Raw genomic sequence first — 22031 nt, 5'->3', positions numbered from 1 at the left:
ATACAAATTTGTAAACACAATTTTATTAAAATGGAGCTTACACAAACTATTAATTACTCTCTCCACATTTCCACTGGTATGGAAAAAAATATAACATTTGTGCCTTAAGCTGCCTTAGGCTTCTAGGATTCCATTCAGTTTTTCAGCTAAGAAAACCTAAGCTAACACCCCCACGCTGTTCTTTCAACAACTTTTGGGGCTCCACTCATGGTTCCATCACCTTAAACCCCAGCTAAGAGGTGGCTGGAAGGGTATCATGCAGATGTAGAACTTTCCCCAAGTTACTAATCCGTCAGCACTTAGAAAAACAACAGGTCAGGTGAAGAAATACACCATAAACAAGAAGTTTACTTTCCTTATTGACGCTGGTAGAATCAATGAAAGCAAACAAATGGCACTTGTGATTTTTCACACTGAAATTGGTACTCCTTCCTTCTTTCTTTCTCTCAAAAGATCAAGAGGAAGAACACTATTCCATTGCTGCCTTGCATAGCTGCGAAGCCAATATGGCACAGTCTCACAGTTTACACATGCTAAGTGACGTATTCAAAGCCTGTGTATCCCTCGGCACCCGTGAATATCACATCCACCCAGATCCGCATGGCCTCTGCACTTGGGGCCACCAGGTGGAATGCACGCTCCCGAGTCTTGACACAGAAGGTCAGCCGAGGACTGGGAGACTTGACAGAGTTGAGGTGATCCACATAAACATCCTGGATTGCCTGAGAGAGGAATAAGATTCAAACTTTGAGAGAACACATTTCATTGGAGTAACCGCTCCAAATAATTCCAAATCCAAACGAAGTGTCCGAAACTTGGTGGCCAAAAATCGAAGCTTTGGAAAAGCGTTTGAAAAAATGAACATGTTTGGGTACAGGTGGTTTTCATAATTTTTTTTAACTGAGTCCATGAAGATTGTTTATCAAGAAGACTAATGATATCAATATTTTATAAGATGCCTTCCAAAAAATATCCACCCATACATTAATTTTGACCAAAACAAATTTTTATTGACTAAAGTTAAGTCTAGCATTCAGTATGCATGCACTTTAGGGGACTTCCCAGCTTCGTAAAAAACAGTTTTACACCTTCTTGAACAAGACTTGCATGTAATGTTGCATTAGATATAACATTGAAGTTGACATATTTACTGAAAAAATTTAATGTTATAATGTTTCCTGTGGAATTTACCTCTTCGGAACACCAATTGATAGACACTCCTGCAGACTATCAATCACTTAAACTGCATGTAAACAATTAGGTACTTGATCGAAATTTAACAATTTCATGCCTTGACTCAAAAGGCTGCTGGCCAACATAAAAATATTTTCCCATCTCCAAGAATTCAATTATAGCGGCCAAATGAAAAACAGCAGTCATAACGCATTTGGCCGTTTAATTTTTAATGGTGGCCATGCAAATTGTCATATGAGATGGTTTGAGGTGCCACATGAGAAGTTTCCTTTAATATATTAAACAGTGATGCCATTTGTTAATTCGAAGACACCAGTGATTGAAACACTTTTGGAATACATAAATACTAGAAACATGAAGTAATTGTCCACTAATACAAGTTCCTGTATCAATTCCAATCTTTGGCCAAGCCCCCTGTATGCATGTGGTACATTTCATGCCTGCCACATGAATGGCAGTGAAATTCACTTAAATACCATGGGAATAAATTCCCCTTAATGGAGAATCAAACTACAGACGATTAGCTTTCCAGGCTTTGCTATTTGATATCCAGTTTCCTAAATAACATAATTTCCAATTTTATTTTCTTGTCTCTGTCAAAAGTTCACCTGGAGTATTTTCCACCAATCAATTTTATGTAGGTATTTTCCATTTACTATAGTCGATTAAAAATTGGACACTTCATTCCCATGAAAAAGTTTGCTCTTCTGAACATAACAGGAAATGTTGCCTTTGACATATATGTAGTGGTTCACCCCCCTGCTATTAGATATTGTAGCAAGCTCCTGTAGACAATCAATGGCAGAACAGGCATTTCAGGAGAGAATTTCAGCTAAAAACTGTTATGATAGCACTGATGTTGATTCTATGGAAATAATATTTTCATAATATAATCCTATTCTGCCATTAAGCATTTTTACTTTCAGTGTGATAGTATTAAATTTAATAAAAGAGTGTCACACTTAGAAGCTTGTACCACATCAATCAGACTTCTGAACCTTCAATCTAATCTGAACTTCCTTACAGAATTCAACACTAGTGATACCTTAATCAAAAAACTTTTCATTTTGTAAACAAACTTAACACGTTGCGGACCGCTCACGGAGATCTCCGTGTTTTGCGTGCCGAACGCTGAGGACCGGCCACGGAGATTTCCGTGTTTTCGCATGTGATAATAAAACTTACTCTGCTTCTTTTAATATTTGTTACTTATGTTCGCATTTGCTTCTGGTGTATTTCAGAATGTGCTTTCATTGATTTAGATTAGTTTTATAACATTCAAATTATAAATTTATTAATATTTTTTCGATGAACGTAATCCACTTTTAGAGTTAACTAATGCATAGGATCAGAATGTCACTAAGCCGTAACGTGTGAAAAAAACTCGATCAAACATTCATTTTTCTATAACAGCAACTCTTTAAATTCTACAATATTCTGAAATTACGAATTATTATATTTTAGATGATAAGGAATAATTTTGGTTGGATTTCTTCGGTCCTTTTCTTTTGGCTCCAACAAAATCTATTGTCGGTAATTCTCTCATCGCCTACTTTGCGCCATACATTATAATGAATGGCGCAAAGTGAATAATGTATATTTCACCTCTGGGTGCATTCGGCTGTCTTTCACACGCGCCATGGTCTGGATTCTCACAAGACATCCTATCTCCAGCGCTCAACGTAAACACATCAACGAGTCTCGAGGGCCAAGGACTATGAGGGTCATTTCAGCGGGACCCTATCTTTCGGTCCTTGATAGAAAAGGACCAGATGGCCACAACGCTTATCTTTGTTAGTCTCTAATGTTTCCCTTTCCTAAGAATGCATATTAGTCTTCTTTGGGACGTTCTTGTGTTCTTTACTCTCTTCGTTAGAGATCTGAAGTCACGTAGTTTCGTGAGGAATCATTTCCTTGGATGAAAGTTGGTGTACGTTTACCCTATGAAAGTGCACGCATACGTAGCCTTCGTAAATTTCATTAATTTCCAGCAATAATTCCTGCGTATCTTGTCAACCGAAAAATTTCTCCAAAAACAATACGACCTTATTTATAGTAATGGCGTCAACTAGTGGTGGTGCTTGCGGAATGACGGAGAAGGATATATATGAAGAACTTTGTGTGGATGCATTATCAGACGTGCCAGATGATTGTGTAGACGAGTGTGAGAGCTCAGATAGTGAAATTGGTTTTGATATTGGTGGAAGACAACATAAAAGAAAAGCTGCACAGTTAGTTTACACTGATGATAGTGACTCCGATGCAAGTGATAGCAATGGTAGCTTAGTGAAAGACACCTCGGTGACATGGAATAAAATTGACCTTCCAAGAAGTTTAGAAGATTTTCAGGGAGTGGCAGGAATCATCAATGCTCCTGATAATTGTGAATGTGTTTTAGAAGTGGCAAAAATGTTTTTTGGGGATGATCTTCTCGAAATGATGTGTAATGAGACCAATTTGTATCGAATGCAGAACGAAGGCAGATACAAGTCCTCGCAGAAAACTGGGAAGTGGAAAAATGTAACGGTGGGAGAGATGAAAGTTTTTTTGGCTATTATAATTTTGATGGGAAAAGTCAGGAAAGATTCAATCAAGGAATATTGGAGCACTGATGAATTTATCAATACACCGATTTTTAGTAATTTGCTCAGCAGGAACAGATTTGAACAAATTTGGAATTCTTGGCATTTCAGTGATAATCAATCAAATTCTGAATCTTCCGATAGGCTACATAAAATTAGACCAATACTATCATATTTCTTAGAAAAATTTAAAACTGTGTATATGCCTAAACGTGATCTCTCTCTAGACGAAGGAGTAATACCTTGGAGGGGAAGATTGAGATTTAGAACATACAATCCAGGGAAATTGGTGAAGTACGGATTATTGGTGCGAATGGTGTGTGGGAGTGAAAGTGGTTATATTTGCAACATAGAAATATACACAGCTGAAGGAAAAAAATTAGAGGAAACCATATCGACCCTTTTAGATCCGTATTTACACCGTTGGCATCATGTGTTCCAAGATAATTATTACAATAGCGTACAAATTGCTGAAAATCTTCTAGCGAAAAAAACTCGAGTTTGTGGAACCATTCGTGCCAACAGGGGGCTTCCCACTGAATTTAGGCATGAAATAAAAAGTATGAAGAAAGGTGACTACACATTCTGTAGACGGGGGGAAGTTCTGCTGCTTGCGTGGAAGGACAAGAGGGAGGTGAGGATGATTTCCACAATCCACAACTCGAATATGGGCGAAGGAAAGCGAAACAGATGGACGGGGCATATACAGAAAAAACCGATTTGTATTTTGGAGTACAATAAGTACATGGGAGGTGTAGATAAAGCTGATATGTACTTGGCTTACTTTTCAGTACTTAGAAAAACTATGAAGTGGACAAAAAAAGTGGTGTTGTGGTTGATCAACTGTGCCCTATTTAACTCTTTTGTGGTATACAAAACATTGAACACATCTACCCGTTTGACCTTCAAAAAATTTGTTTTGGAAGTAGCCAAGGGCTGGGCTAAATGTGAGGAGGGAAGAAGTGCGTCTTCCAGCGATGATCATCATCATCAGAGGGCGATATAGGAAGGCCGACTCAGCGAGCGCCTAGGCAGGATAACCCAGCAAGGCTAGCAGGGGGAATGATGAAACACACTCTAGAGAAGATAGTGGGGCATGGGAAGAAGAAATATCCATCGCGGATGTGTCGAGTTTGTTCTGCTAATAAACTTAGGAAGGAAACTCGGTATATCTGTGGATTCTGCAAGGTTCCCCTGCACAAAGGAGCATGTTTCACCAAATACCATACAAAAACTAAGTACTAACACCTCTGGTAAGTCAAACGCTTCAAATTTTATTAAAATACGTTAAAAAGTAAAGATTTTATGAGTGTTTTCGTGAATCAGTGTCATTTAGGTTAAAGCTCCTTTAAATGCCCGGTCCTACCCGATGAGATTGGAATTAAATACCCGGTCCGCAACGTGTTAAGAGTCAGTGCACGGTTTGTAGCAATGATAGAGCAAAGAAACTGATAAAATTTTCCCAACAGAAATGTAACATACAGTAGATAATTGCAATGGATGATGAGATGAAACATAAATTAAATAAATTCTATGCGATGATAGAGAATGCAATTGGGCATTGAAGCAGTGAAATGAACTATCACATCTTCATCGTGAGCCATCGCATTCTTTAGCACACAAATTATGCCATTCGTTTATTTGCCGTGTCTCATAAGCAGAATGTTGTACTGGTCAAATACACAGTTTTATAACAAAAAATAATGCTTTACATTGAAGGAAAGTTTATGCTCCAATACAGTTTCAATAAGTAGTTATGTAAGATACAGTAAATTCCGGTTATTACGCGCCTCACTTTACCGCGGTTTCGGATATACCGCGGGTCTCACCATGTCCCCCGAGATGATTACATTGACCTTTTTTTTTGAGGTAGGTAACTTTGTGGCGAATTTTATCTCGGCGTGACTACCGACGCGTCGCAACTTCAAGCGACTGTATTAACGCGGTTGGCGACGTATTCCATACATTGTTTCGTAGCCATAAAAAAAAACTCGGTAATGCCTGATCGGTCATTGTGTCTTGTGAACTCGAGCTGAAAAGTGTGTTGCACGGCTATAATAATTTTCGAGATTCTGGGAGATTGAGATAATTCTCATTCGTACGTTCGCACCGCGGCGCCCAAACCAAGGTAGGTACTCAATGCCCACAGGCTTCGAGCATTTAACAATGAATGGCTGTTTTACCTTTTTCTTAATATGAATATGAAAATTACTTTTTTCCGAAAATTTTCATTGATTTTAGGGTTAAAACGATGTCTGCCAAAAGGAAAACTTACACAATAAAAGAAAAGTTGGGCATAATCGACAGAGTGAAACGCGGTGATTCAAAATCAAGTTTATTCAGGGAGTTTGGTGTTCCTGAAGGAACTATTCGTGGTTGGATGAAAGAAGAAGATAAATTACGATCATTTGTTGATCAAGTGGATGACGAAATAGGACTTGATAGAAAAAAGGCTAGATTGAGTGCTGCTGGTGATGTGGATGAATGTTTGTTTACGTGGTTTGTTCAGAAGCGCAGTGAAGGTGTTCCATTATCCGGTCCACTTTTACAAGCACAGGCAATTAAATAAAATAAACAAATTGGTGGTGCTCATGATTTTGTTGCTTCTGCTGGCTGGCTATCGAGGTGGAAAATTCGCCACGGGATAGCGCAAGTTAACATGCAAGGAGAATCTCGTTCCAGTGACAGTGAAGCCACTAGAGAATTCTGTGGGACTTTACGCAAGATGATTGATGAGGGTGAGAACACTGAAGAGCAATTGTATAACTGCGATGAAACCGCTCTCTTCTACAGATTGCTTCCAACAAAATCACTTGATATTAAGAAGTCGGCAAATAAATCCGGAATAAAAATGAGCAAAGAAAGAGTGACTTTATTACTGTGCGCGAACAAATCAGGAAGTCACAAGTTAAAACCCCTGTGTATTGGTAAAAATCGAAGTCCTCGGTGCTTCAAGCACGTTAATATGACAGCACTACCCATAAATTACAAAAACAGTCAGAATGCCTGGATGACTCGAGACATTTTTGTATCTTGGTTCAATGAAGATTTTGTTCCATCGGTTAAGAGCCACTTAAGATCAAAAAAGTTAGAAGAGAAGGCTCTACTTCTGTTAGATAACTGTCCGGCCCATCCGTCTTCTGAGCTCTTGATATCGAGGGATGGCAAAATAGTGGCTTCGTTTTTACCAAAAAATACGACAGCTCTTATTCAGCCCATGGATCAAGGAATAATTAGAGCATTTAAAGCCCATTATCGGCGGGAATTGCTCACTAGTGTCATAAATTCAGAACTGCAGGTACAAGAATATCTGAAAACAGTCACCCTGAAGAATATGGCTTATAATATTGGATTGGCATGGAAGAAAATAACTTCAGCTACAATCCTAAATTGCTGGTCAAAGTGCGAGTATACAGCGGGCGATAGCATGGAAGACGAAGACGAGTTTTTGGGTTTCACGGAAGAGGACGCACGTGAAGCTTCAGATGTTCTTTCTAATAAACTATTTGTGAGTGATCTCGAGGCCTGGGTTCGCGAAGACGAGGAAACTCCTGTATCGTCTTATAAGAGTGACGATGAAATTGTGGCTGCAGTCCAGAGCCGCGCAAAAACAGCTGCATCATCGGAAGATGAGAGCGAGAATGAAGAAGACGAATGTGAGGTCGAGATGCCAAAAACTGGCCATTTATTACATAATATAAGTGAATTGATGAATTGGTTGGAGGGACAAAGTGATTGCGATAGTATTCATTTGTTGCACTTGCAAAGCATAAAAAATTACGTGACAAAGAAACGCCATCAACTATCGCGGCAAAAGAAAATATCAGAGTATTTTAGTAACTCCCGTTAAAGTAGAGCATCTAAATCATAAAATAAATATTTTAATAATGTATTACGCAAATAAATTGGCTATAAAAATTACCTTTAAGGGTTTTTTATTGCTTCCCACGTATTTTCCCGTTATAACGCGGTTGTCCGTTAGCGCGGGTGTAAGCTATGTCCCCCTAGACCCGCATTATAACCGAATTTTACTGTAGTTCGATAAGTAGTAACCACATGTTCCTCAGAGCTCAGCACTCCAGAAATAAGACGAGTGGATAGGTCACAACCTATCTCTCACAAGTAGTAATGTGTGACGTCACATGCCTGAAAGCTGTAATGGCGGCCATTCTGAGCTTTTTCAAATGAGGTTAAAGTTGACCTTTGATTTTCAAGAAAACAGGGATTTCTAAATTTCAGTTACTTGTGCTAAAATATCATATTAATGAAAGGACATAATACGTAATAGATGAGAGTTTGATTTCTTTGATAAAGGAAACTAATTTATTTCCATGGCTATTTCACCGAGGTTCATGGTACTAAATATTAGCCAGTTAGTTCATGGTATACTAATCCAAAGGACCGTTGTTTGATTCCCGGGAAATGTTTTCCCACAGCAATAAATGTGGAGCCTCTCTGTGGACTAACATCTCAGATGAGGATCAAAATGGATGCAACAGCAAACCCACCTCAAAGTCCACGACACATCTCGACTTCTTCTCCGATGAGTCCGTGTAGTAGGCAAAGCAGCGAGCCGAGCGGTCGAACGCAAACCACCGCCTCGCCCACCCACCACCCCTGAGCCCCGAGAGCAGTGTGCTACCTCTCGAGCCACTCCCAAATGAGGCAGATGCCGAAGATGCACGCCGCACAACCGATGCTGAGACAGAGGCGGGTGCTTTGAGTAGGTAGCCACGGCACACAGTGGCACTCAGGTGGATGTGGGGGCAGAGGTCAGGCTGGTGCCCTGCCCATTCCATATGTGCTCTGAGGTCAAGCTGCTGCCCTCGGATAGGGAGGTAGCGAGTCAGCGGCCGTTGGTGCTGCTTATAGGATAGAGGAATCACATTGAGGTTACAAAATAAGAAATCCCCCCACATTGTAAAATGAAGGCAATGACAAAATAATGGAAGCAATGTAATCATTTATTTATTCAAATAGTATCAACCAATGTTACATCAAAGCTCCATCAGACTAAATGCCAGTTGACGGAGCTAGCTCCAAAAAATTCTATCAAAATATAAAAAAGTTAATTTAAACATTTGATAAGGTAACTCAGGCTCATAAAGATATACAAGGAACAAAAAATTCCTGCAATCAAATAACATTGTGCATCGCATTTCTCAAAGCACGGTGTTTATTAAGTAAATTATAGTATTTAGGCAACAAATGTAAGAAATTTAATAAGATTCATTCACATCTGTTGAAACATTACCATAATTTATAATGTCAACACTCTTTTTGAGCTGTTTACCTGGATATCATTAATTCCCGTGATTTGAAATTTTTTTATTTAGTATTGCTTGATATTGATTTCATGTGCTAATGATATTGTTAATAAGGCAACATTTGTGAGCAATGGAATTGAAATCAATTTAAAATTTTGGTAATTAAATGGATAAGAAAGCTATTTCTGAGATTTGCCTTTTGCTATTCTGAGATTTAAAAAAAATGAGGTTCAATTTGACCTTTGATTTCTAAGTAAGCCAGAATTTGTTGATGCTGGCCCCTTACATTCCATTAACACAATAATGATGAGGCACAAGTCCCAATTATTAGATTTTGATTTATTTGATAAAGGGAACTACCCTATTAAATTCTCCCTTTCCACCTGATAGCTGAAGATGCACCTGATCTCCTCATCCCCTTGTTCACTCACCTGGACACTAGTGAGCCGTCCGGTGGATGCGGCACGCCGCCTGACTCCCCTCTGCCCCTCCTCTCCCTCCGAGGAGACGTCCGAGATGGGGCGCACCATGTCCATGTGCGAACTCTCCCCATGCAGCCCCTTCTCTGACGGCTGCTCTTGCGTCGTCAACTGCCGTGCATCGTTACCTGGCCCTCCCATCTCTGACGGGACCTGAGAATGGACATAAACAATATTGACGCATCTTTTCAAGAGATAGTTCAATGCAGTCCGGCCCCTATGCAAGACGGAGGAACTGCTCAAAATAACTCCAGTTTGCGCACCCTGCACCCAACGTAACCTTAAACCTCTGTTCATGGTTATCATTCAATGGCGCACTTCGATTCAATGACATTAATGCAACACTAAGCATATGGGCGCCCGCCCTCAGCCGTGCCCGTTCCCAACCGTGCCGTCCTCAGCCGGCCCGAAACCATTATATATATTGTCCGATGTTGACAGTTGTCCGATGACAGGCAGGAGGGTCAATTTTGAGGTAGGTGGCAAGGTTGCTAGGTAAGAAAAGGAAACCCTCACGTCACATGTAAACAAAAGGCTTCCATTAAGAAAGGAGCCCGAAGGGACGATGAGCGTGAAGGACCCAACGGAAGAATCTCTTGTTTTGATGATTCAAATAAAGGCCTTATTTAGGTGGTTTAGGCTTGTTTCGGTGCTTTATATGCATGTGACAAAGTTATATGACTAGGCAAGGGTGTGAGGTGCGTTTGGGGGACAGCGATTGGCTGCAAACCATGCTGGTGCAGGGTTTCCCGCCCCTCCTTTTGAACGATCATCGGACAACTCTCGCCGGCTGGACAGTAGTATGACATAACAGCTCTAAAGAAAAAAACGTTGCACAAATGAGAGTGTCATACAAGTGAGAAGTTTTGCTTCAGGAAGCCTATCAACCATAATTTCAAGACACACTCAAATGATAAATGATTGTTTAGTGACTAACGATTTAGCTTTGTTGGAGTCATTATGTACAATGTACATTGAGGTCCAACAGCCATATTGGACTCTGTTAAACCTCCAGCATGGATGAAGCCACATTAGTCATAAACTTAAAGAAAGAAAAATACCCAAAAAAAGTTAATAATAGTAATGATGGTCCGTGAAAGTTACGATTCACTTATTCGTAAAACTTTCCTTATCCTTGGCTTTGCCGGAATTCTTCTCAGGTTCTTCACCAGTTCAAGTTTTCCATAGCCAATGTTTCAATACTTGACTCATACATCATCATCATCTAGGAGATGAATGACGTGATGAGTGATTCAACTGCCCTGGTAACAATGAGCGAGTCAAACATCAAAGCGTCGACAATGGAAAATTTTACCAAGTGGAGAACGCTAGAAGATTTCTCCAGAAGAGTCAGAGTAGATGATTAACATGACAAGTGATGAGTGAATCACTTGCCCTGATGTTTACATGGAGACTGGACCGAATCAAAACTACATGTGCGAGTCCATCATCAAAACATTGGCCATAAAAATTCTGACCCAAAGGAAAACCTGAGAAGAATCACTACCGCTATTTAGCAGGAAAAGCCTATGATCCTACTTAGTCCTTAACCTCTTCGTCCCATTAGTAACCCAAATAAGCAGCAGCAAAATAGAACTTTTTCTCTTGAATTTAAGGGAGGGGATTTCTCCAATTTCCCCCTACTGTTCTCTACTCTTCAAGCCGGGGAAGCCAGAAAAATGTTGTCAACCTTATACTTGACCTGATGGAAGACATAAGAGTGCATACCACTCGCAGCCATTTAACCCCTAGTGGGCCAAGTGCAAAGCAAAAGGCTTGGAGAAACATTGAAAGGCAGCTGAAGATGTAGATAGTGCGGCAATGCCATGTATACACAAATTGACTCTCGTGAATTAATTGAAAGAGTTCCTCTGAGAAAAACTCAAATAAAAGATTCAGCTTCATTTTGTGGGTTTATCTTAAATTCATGATAATAACTTTGCCACCTAGAAGCTTTAAAAATGTGGTATTATGGAAGAATGATGTACTTCAAATGGCTAGATCCAACATTAAACTCTGATTTCATAAACTTGAGTAGGTGAAGGAGTTCAGCTACATGCGTAGCTGAGAAACCTATGATGGGCAAAGCTATTAGGCAATGGTTAGGAGAATACCCAAAGCAAAGAGGATATTTCAAAAAAAAAAAAAGGAGTTTCCTACAGCTGAAAATATAATTATTGAAGAAAGGAAGCAATTCACTAGAAAATACATTTGGAGCATACTATATTAGGGTAGTGAAGCATGTACCTACAATGGCAGCAGCGTAGAAAACAAGGTTGGGGGCTTTTGAAATGTGGTGAATATTATCAAAGAATGGAGCTTGAATGAAATATATGGAACAGGTAAAGAAGAATGTGAAAGGGAAGAAATATGCAGGTGTGAAATGATTAGCTGATAGGAGAATTGAGTGGAGAGCTGTGTCAAACCAATCTTCGGATTGTTGACCAGTGATGATGATGATCAAAGAATGATGAAGATCAAATTGATGGATCATGTAAGACGGAAGTTCTAAGAAGGGTAGGAGAGAAGAAGATTTTTGAAAACGTTGGGTAAAAGACATGGCAATAGAGGAGGTGATTAAGGATGTAAAGCGGAAGAATGATGTAGGTTTTATGATTAGCTGATAGGAGAATTGAGAGGAGAGCTGCAACAAACCAACCTTAGAAGTGATGGCTGTTGATAATTATTAATATAATTACATGGGTATTAGATGGCGTGTTATGCAATAAATTGGAGTTATGACTGATGGTGATGAACTTTGTACTTTCCATAATTTTCAAATTAATTTTGGGGGTCTTTTATCCCCTCAACATCCCTCCATTCTCCAAGAGTTATGCCAGTGCCGTCCATGCTAGGCCGTAGCAAGAAGAATTTTTGGTGGGGGAGGGGAGGTCACTAGGAGGCAGGATTGTATTTTGGGGATTCATTTTGAGGGATACCTAACACTGTATCTCCCAAAGATTTCCCTTCAAGCAAAGACAGACGAAACTCTCCCCCCATGACAGGCCAGGCTTTCTCCAGTGATACACATTCACAACACACAAACCACGCGTGCTTACGGGTGCAGAGGCCTCCCTCTTACTGCGGTCCCCGTCGCCTCTCCCTATCTCCCCAATGGTCCACGTTGGAGGGGCTGACCACGCGAGCGACATGATGGCGACGCGCGCACCACAACGCAACAGTCACCGCACGCACGTCGTTCCGGCCGCTAAATTCAAAACGATGGAAGGCTGGTCGCTAATAATCGCGTAAGGGAGCAGTTGAAGCCAGGCTGAAGTCCGTTCGGGCCCACCAAACATGCCCGACTCCCATGTATTATTTTAAATGGAAAAATGCGCAAAATTCGATAAAAAGGTTGGTAAACGTTTACGTGGAAAAGCTGCCGCATGATATCCAAATAATTTACCTCCCAAGTCGCAATCTCATCCGGATTATATTACAAAATAAACATTCAAAGGGACGCGATTCCCCATGCATTTAAAAGGAGCCCAATTCTAGAGGTGAGAGGAGCCCAATTCTAGACTTCTCGAGATGGCCAGATGAGAATTCCTTAGGGAGAGGGTATCAGCATCCCATTGTTTACAGTTCGGTATTCCAGGCACGCACCGCGGCGGGGTAAAGAGCGGGGATTGCCATGGAATTGACGCTGACACGCACCGACGATCACCGCTAGACGGCCGCAAACAGCTTCAGGTACACAAATGAGGATGCCTGCCCCATAATAAAAGGTGGGTACCTTCCCTCGGTTGGGTGCGAGATATACAAAAACGCGATTACACACGAACACATATGAAGAATGTCACAACCTTTCCTCGTCACCAAGTGTTCGCAGAGAAAGCGGGTAAAACACCACCACCTTCCCTTGCAGTCGGGCCTGCCACAGCGCTACTAGCCCGGATGGGATACCGGCGCCGAAAGGCTGGTAGCCAGGGTCCACCTGATTTTTCGCTCGCTCACAAGTCTCGCAACACACACTGTTCGGCGACCATACGGCTCTTTCCGATGTTCAAGCTGAGCAATATCCATAAGATGACTGGTGATAGCTTAATACTCCAGTTGTCCTTATCTAATACAAACACAATAGATGCATTATCGTCAACCAGGACTTGAGTCTCGGGATAATGTCAATTCCCACTAAGCGTAATCAAATGTGATTGTCTGAGAAACCGAACTCACAACTTTAATGTAGCGTTCCCAAGACGATTAACGGCTCCAATTCGCCAACAACAATCCGAAGCAACAGCAATTTAAACTAACTCCAGCTTCAAATGCACTAGGTATATTTCATTCGGAGTTCATTCACTTTCAATTGAGATTCGACCTATCGTAATATATTGGTTCCCATTGAGTGGAATTACAGGTTGCACGAGACCCTTGACAACAGCTGATCGCTCACATATTACAACCCAATAACACGCGCAACACTCCAAAAGTGGTCCGCAGATCGATGGAAAAGATTCCAAATAACAAGACACCAACAGCCGCTTCCATCACCGAGTACCAGGGCAATTATTCCACACATATGCCACAAGCAGGTTCGCAAAGCCGCCTCGGCTCTCTGCTTAGAAACTTGAGGATCAAGTTGTTGATGTTTTCGCTGGAATGACAACAAGACGTAGAAGTTTATCAAAAGAAACTGACGATTTCCCTCGGGTATCAAGGAGAGAAGCAGAACGAGAACGAGACACGAAGGGTCGATCTAGCGTGGGTGATAAGATGGTGTTTTGGAGCGTGGCACCCCTAACGGACAAGAGGGTGCGTGTTGAACAGTCGCACGTCGACGCGTGACTCAGAGGCGAGGGAAGACTGGCGGGCCCAAACTGAAACGCATGTCCCGATGGAAGCGCGTGGATCGATGATCGGTGGGGGACTGAGGGTCTTTTCAAGGATAGGGGGAGGGGCGAGGGGTTGTATTTTCGGGGACTCGCTCGCTTCAATGCATTCGGGGGATGGCGGGGCCGGAACAACAAAGGACCCCGGCGCGCATCAATGCGTATTCAAGTCCACAGCGAACGCACTGGCGCCTGCGATGGACAGCGGAAGGGACAGACCAGGCGCGGAGCCAAACGAAGAGGCATGGAAGGGGTCGGGGGGAAGCTTAAGAGTAAATATATAAAAGAGCGCTCAGTGCGGCGCCGAATTAACCAAATGCTATGGGGAGCAATAAATGCCCAACTTCAATATCATTATGGAAATGGAAATAAAATCAGCAAATGAAATCTGTTTTCGGGCTAAAGAAGTAGGAAAAAAACTAAGAAACAATCAACTTCAAAGAATACTGGTGGGTTGTATTGTAATTGCAATTTAAATGTACAAGTTGACTTGACAAAGGCACATTCGAGCGTCTGCGACAATCTGCACTCTCTGTTCTCCACCAACAATCAGAATACCACATACGTTCACTCCACCCAATGGCAGGTAAAGGAGCTCTATACAAAGATCTTGGCGCCAACAAAATCTTTATCATAAATTTCATTAAAACTCTAGCACTTGTCCTCGGTGAACGTCGAATTTAATTGAAATAAAATTTTCAACTGAAATAAATATGGAGGGGTCGGTTCGGTTCTCGGCTCCACAGGCTCTTGGGCTTGGTATCGGAAACCGGAGCTAAAGAGAATCGGTACCAGTGACAGATTAAGGGAGATTTTTCCCCGTAAAAAATTGAAAAGATGGTAGTATTTAAGGTGGCTCTCCAATGAAAGATTTAATTTCGCCTGGTTCGAAAAAAGCGTTAAAATAATTATTGAACCTCTGAAAATCAATTCTCTAGGCATATCAGACCTCAGATGCGTTGTCGCTGAGATGTGAAGCATACTTCCAGGGCGCCACGGAAAGTAATGAACCACCTACCCCACTAAACAGTGGCCTTAATCCGCCCAATACAGCTGTCCGGTACAGCCCACAAATTTCCACAGGGTAGAATGACGCTTAACTGGCTGAAGCACTCGGCCGGAAATCGAGGGATCCGGGTTCGAATCCTGGTCAAGGCGAATGATTTTTCCTCGGTGGATTTTTCGCACGCCTTAATCCGCCCCTGATCACTACTCAAATAATTTCCACCTCCTACATACATATATACCCTCTTGAAAAAATTTGCAGAGTTTATTAACTTGAAAAAGATTGTATGGCACAAATCACCTGCGAGATAAATTGATGCATTACTTTTTTCATTATGCCCAAAAATTTTCAATGGGTCACAATAGCTGTAAAAAATTAAGAAATGAAAAGGAAAAACATGATAAACAACTGGGACAGAAAACCGATCACAGGAGGCGGAATAATAACCTGAATGAAAAAGGAACGGAGACATCATTATAAACAACGTGTAAACAAACGCTATCGCCGAAATCAGCCGATTTGAGTCCACCAGTATTCATGTGATCTGAAATTTTGTCACAACCATGGAAGAAATCCTCCTCCTTCCATGGTATCATCTTCTGGCCAGGAGGCCGGCCGCGAGTGAATAAATTATTACGGAACCAGCAAAGTTTTATTATTTCCTGATATTATTGCACCTTGACCTTGCCGATTCTTTGAAGACAGTTAGAGTGGATACTAATTACTGGTTCAAGAATTCCTTGAAGGTGTTGAGCTCGATTGTTTTTATAATTTTTATAATAATTCGAAGCCCAATGCTAACCACCTTTAGCGGAATGAATGAAGCAATTATACGATATAATGTTGAGTTTTGCATCGACGGAGAATGAGGGCACGCAGCGAAGATCATCAAGGTTCGTTTTAACTCGACCTATCACTTTAATTAGAGAATCCTTAAGAATGCGAACGTAAGAAAAGGAGAAGCCGTATTAGATGACTGTTGACAGAATTGCATGGAAAGATGTTAGTAAATCCACTTTTTAATGCTGTCTTTAAATTAACGATACAATGGGCTTACCGATCCATTATCACAGAAACGAAAGGAGTACGCCCTCCTCCCAAACACTAGTCCTGAAGAAAATTTAGGAAAATTAAAATCACACTCATTTTGAGAATGAGTGGTCACTCGAATGAGTACGAGTGATCACTCGGAGTGAGTGACCTTCTGGAATATGGCCCGCAGTCTGAATGAGTCATGCGAGAGGGCATGGCCGTAAGATGCAGAGATAATTCGTCATGCATATTCTTATTCGTACACACAAAAATATAAAATATCATGAGGTAGCCTTGTTAAAAGAGATTTATTCTAATCTTACTTGATCTTAGCTCAAATTATAATTTCGTTCTTTATGATACGTTATCTCTTGAGCAAAAGATATGTTCGTCCGAAAGAAAAAGAAAACCCTAAAGGAAAAATTCGCCTAATATCTGAATTCGCAGAATATTTCTGAATTGTTTCGAAAGGTGGGATCGCATCTCGTCGCTTCGATTACGCTCTGTGCAATGCAGAGCCTGTACTCATCGAAATGCAAAATTGATATGTGAACGGCATACACAAACTGAATATCGTATGCAAAAAATGCGCCTTACCTGAAATAACAAATTACATATCCAGGCGTTTTCCTCAGCAGTGAATGTTGATGGTTGTAATGGACTATGTGCGCCGCTGAGGTAAAAACCCAAAAACACCAATGGATGATGTTGGAATCGATTGCCGTAAAATGAACCGCCAAGGAAGAGTATTCAGCAATATGTCCCTATTCACCGATGGCTCAAGGGTGGCAACCATCGCCTTGACAACTGCACCAAGAATAACGCCAGCAACAATTACCCCAAATACATTACATAAAGGAGACCCCACATCGAATCAAGGAAAAATTATTTATGCTACCAGTTCGCTCGCTTTTTTTAATTGGAATAACTACCCTGGTTCAACGAGTAAGTACTCGGTGATGAAAGTGCAGTAAGAGCCATCGTTATTTGGAATCTTAAACAGCGATCTACGAATCATTTTTGGAGTGATGCGCGTGTCGAAAATTTCGATCCATTTATTCCCACTGTCTGCAATTGATGATTTGCACTCGCGAGGAATAGCGTTGAAAAGTTACGAAGTCGATACAAGACATAATCTCAAATTTTCATTCTGGTTATTTGCTTAAGTTCCGAGTGGTGTCTTAGGTAACCTTATTTTTTTATGTGCGGTGATTAACAACAAATTTAGAGGTCTCCTAGATATTGCTATAGTATAGTATTTGTAAAACAAAACTCGATGAAATGCAGACATCCAATAATCAAGTGAAGCTAAGAAATTGTGCATCCGAAAATCTTTGTTAGGACCTCTGCGCATGGCATTACATTAGAATGCCAAAAAACAGTCATGCAGATAAAAACATATTTTTCCGGATATGAAAAAAAGTACGTACCACCTTTTTCACTGATGAGTCCAGGACGATATAGGAAAAAAAAACTCGAAACAAACGTTCGAACATGCGTGAACTCTATCTTTGCACCAACGTCCTATTGAACACTTTCATTGCCAATCAAAATTTCTGTTGTAACTTTTGGAGTCTTTAGACCGTTTTATTTAACAAAGTAGAAATGATAGAAAATATAAGCGCGAACATTACGCAAATATAAGGAAAAATTATGCTGATGTGGGAATCGGGTTGGTGTGGTGGCTAGAGTGTTGGCTTCCCACCCGGCGGGCTCGGATTCATAATTTTCAGAGACTGTCCTTAGAATTTTCAGATCCCTGCTTGAGTGTTGTGTGGAGGACATTTCAAGCGCTACACTCCGTCCGTCGGATGGGACGTTAAGCCGTGGTCTCCTTGGCGCCTTTCGTTAATAGCAGGCTAATGCCGACGCCGGGTTTCTCTCCACCCTTCCTTCCATACGCTTCCCTCATGGCTCAAATGACCTCAGCTGTCGGTCGCCTCCTCCAAATACCATATCACACCTTATGCGGTTCGGTTAATTTTGAAAGAACGTTAAATTCATTGAGTGCGCTGTATTGCAGTCGTTTGTTCGAGCGATTTTCAAAATTACTTAATTAAAAATTCAGCCGTTAATTTTGAAAAAGACATCTCGAGATGAAAAAAAGCATAGATATTAGTAACTAAGTTTCGGTCAAGAAAAAAGACCGGTCGAGCGAGAATGATGCGCCATCTTAAATTTGCAGCATCAGAGGCAGATGTGAAGTGCCTCCCACAGTCGCTTCAAGTATTCCTACACGCTCAAATCGGGTGGTGGGGGTTTATCCATTGGGGGCCTCTTTCGCTGCATTTTTGCCCCGCCGCGCGGCAGACGTCTCGAGAGGAACACGGAGGAATAGATTTAAGATGAAGCATCCCTCAAGCTCAACCACACCTCCTTTGATTCAATATTTGCTAAGGCACGTAGCCAGGGGGGCCTCGGCGTCCCAGAATGCTTTTCCCTCGCGGCGACAACCCGCGAAACATCTGCTATGTCGACACCATTAGCCCTTGGGCACCTCTCGTATGACACTCAATTTTTGATACGGATAGATTTCATTACGCCTGCCAACTAACCAACGATGAATTTAACTTTAAGTATTTTTAACTTTAAATTATTTTTTTACTTTTAACTTTAAGTGTTCAATCAAAATATAAAGGTGACTTATCGAAATACATGGTTATCTAATGCGTGCGCATTGAAAAAAATATCTATCTGTGCGCACCGGCAACCCGCATATCTGTTGTGCAACCCCTGGAACGAAATTCTGGCCATGAGCTGGCGTTGTTGGCTCAACTTTGTGGAATATTGTCATAGCAGTAGCAGTAATAACGACTTACTTCATAATTTTCAACGTTTATTTGACCTAACCGGGTTCAACACAGACTGTATCATCTCAAGGGTGTAGCAAAGGGAGTTGTAGCCCAGAGAATGGCCCAGTAAGACCGAATTCCGTAGAATGCTACTCAAGTCTCGATCCCGATTCAAACTCGGTTGTCACATTGGTACTCCGAGACCTCACTCGAATCTCTTCTTAAATAGGGTAGTTTCCTTCATCAAAGAAAACGAAGAGCATTGATTGCGATTGGTTACCCACCATTAGTGTATTCAAAATATACAAATTATTTTGTTTTAGAAATACCGGGTTAGACGAATGGCAATGGTCCATTTTTATCCTCATTTGAAAAAGGCCAGATTGGCGCCCATGCGATGCCACTCCACGTGACGTCACAGGGACCTAGTTTCTATTCGAGAAGATAGGAGTTATACATCGTCTGAGGTTACCAATGCATGCATGAGGCGTAGAGCTCCGGGAAACATGTCTTAATGATCACTTATTAAAACTGGCTAAGGTCGGAAAGTTTTCTTCATTTGATAAGGTTTTAATAACCCTTATTTAAGACAAGCGCTACCAGCCAGCAGGGTACTCAGCTACCCACTAGCAGCCTGCGTCGTATCAGCGCTAAGCCTCGCCTCAAGGTCACCTCACAGGGGGGCAGCGGGAACCAGAAATAAGTCTCACGGAGAGATTTCCCGGCATTCATACATACGCGTCGTGTTCTCGCGCGCTTGAAAATTTTCACTTTTCATTTAATCGCGAAAAATAGATATCGTCATTTAAAAATCTAAATGCGTGAAATACGTACTCCAGGTGTAATAATCTTTCGATTTAGGCAATAAAAAAATAATAGTTAGTCCTGTCCCCCCCTCCCCCAGGAAAAATCCTGGATCCGCCCTTGCCCCGAATTTTACAAGGTGATATCGTAAGTTTTAAGCGAGTAAGCCGTCACCAAAGAAAACCGATCGTGTGGGCGGTATGCGTCCTTTTCAAGAGTTCTGAGACGGGTTGATCGAGTACCAAAATATCGCCGCCGTTCGCGCCTCATTTACACGTGAGAACCGAGCCGGAGGGGAGATCTGTGATGTCGATAGGCGGTAACCTTTTTAATATTCTATTTTCTCCTTCACGTGGTCGTCAGAGAACACGCTTCTTTTTGCTCTTTCTGGTGCTGGAAGCGGGTGCCAGAGCTGGCAACTCGTGCAGATGGTTCCAAAGGAAAAAAAAAACTCCGGACGGATAGAGTGAGGGTCATAAAAATAAGAGAAGAAAGTGATCTGTGGAGTACAATACGATCAGGGACGCCGACTTACAAAAAATATTGGGGGGGCCCAAACCGGGGATCTTGCCTTGGGAAATTTTATACGTAGTGAGTTTTAAGTTTTTGAAGGATTTTCGAAGAGTCATATGATCAACATTAGAACCCTGATAACACGAATTTCGAAATCTGTACACTCCGGGGAAAATCGGCAAGCCTGACACATTTTTTCCTCACACCCATAACGAATTTTTGAGGGGGCTCGAGCTCCCTCAGGCACCATGGAGTCGGCGCCACTGAATACGATAGAGAAGGATCCGGAGGATAGGCCATTCTTGAGCTATTCTATGCGAAAAATCAACCTGACTGACCCTTTCGCAGATAAGTTAATTATGCCATGGACTCTTGATGAACGCATCATAATTCTCCACAACTTCCAGTCCTCGCGCATCCGTCTCTCGTGGTTCGTTTTTTAACACACTGGTGATCGATTCTTTCCATCAAGGGTCTAGTCTCTCTGAACGAGCTAAGGATTCAAAAATACATTGATGTCACCAACTTATGAAAACAGGGCAGCAATTTAGGCATTTTTTTCATTTTAAAATTATGAGAAAATGAGTGAACGAGGAAGGTTTTTTTCGCCGTCATTCGATTTTTCCCTTCCATCAACTGGATTCTTTCAAATAAATTGCGATTACAGGTCTGAGTGAACGACCCCATTTGTCATTTTTAGCTCTTTTGGTGGCCGATAGATCCGTAATTTTTCGTGACGTGTTTTTAAAACAGAAGCTATGATCTTGAACTTTCCACGGTAAATAAGGGTAGACCATTACTAAAATTTTCTGGTATCTAAAATTTGAAAATTTTACCAAAGTATTTTCTCATACGTAAAATAGTAATAATTGAGATAGTGGCAAATGTGGTCTACTCCAAATAAAATGAAAGTATCAAAATAATAGCGCAAGCTTTCAACAAGTAATAATACACAAAAAAATAAAACAAAACACCGGACCTGTTGAGCAAGAGTGATGAATAATTCGTCCTCTAAATGAAGAATATTCGAGTCATTAAGTGTGTATGTGAGAATGTCCTCCGATGCTAAGTGCCTCAGAGTTCAAGCAAAGAAATTAATCAAGGATTCTTTAGGAATTCTCATACCTACTCATTGCAATGTTGACACATGTCCATAGAAAAAGTTAAAAATAAACTATCCATAAGAAGTATTTAGCGTGAGATGCTAGTCATCGGTAGCCGCAATAAATCAATGGTGCCGCTCATAGAAAAATTAGTACAGCCATGGTGAAATTAGATTGGTTGATATTAAGGATGAGTCGGTTCTTAATTTTTTCGGTTCTCGGTACCGGTCCGGTTCTCCCCAATTGGTTTTCGTTTCCCGATACTCGGTTACTGAACTCTTATTATCTGAATTAATGGCAGATTTGAATGAACAACCACAATAAGTGAATGAAAATAATTTCACTAAAGATGCAAATTAGCAGGAAAGCTCTGTAGAAAAAAACTTAAGATCGTCTCCATAATTTTATTTGCGAAGTAAAAATTTTT

General features: G+C 41.1%; 1 protein-coding gene across 3 annotated transcripts in view; it reads right to left on the bottom strand.

Annotated features, from left to right (window-relative positions):
- Nucleotides 1-7: 7 nt before the first annotated feature.
- Nucleotides 8-22031, bottom strand: part of LOC124167069 (pleckstrin homology-like domain family B member 1) — a 109894-nt gene continuing 87870 nt past the window's right edge. For 2 of the 3 annotated variants that reach the window (XM_046544858.1, XM_046544859.1), the window contains exons 13-15: nucleotides 9475-9675; nucleotides 8285-8641; nucleotides 8-722 (exon numbers count right to left, since the gene is read on the bottom strand). In XM_046544858.1, coding sequence (XP_046400814.1) covers nucleotides 534-722; nucleotides 8285-8641; nucleotides 9475-9675 — 747 coding nt within the window. In that variant the 3' untranslated portion in view covers nucleotides 8-533. The remainder of the gene's footprint in view (nucleotides 723-8284; nucleotides 8642-9474; nucleotides 9676-22031) is intronic. The other variant, XM_046544860.1, reaches the window with a different exon arrangement.

The sequence above is a fragment of the Ischnura elegans genome, chromosome 10 (genome assembly GCF_921293095.1).
Source record: "Ischnura elegans chromosome 10, ioIscEleg1.1, whole genome shotgun sequence".
NCBI lineage: Eukaryota > Metazoa > Arthropoda > Insecta > Odonata > Coenagrionidae > Ischnura > Ischnura elegans.
Note: the sequence above shows the minus strand (reverse complement) of the source record. Positions and strands in the feature narration are given on the sequence as shown.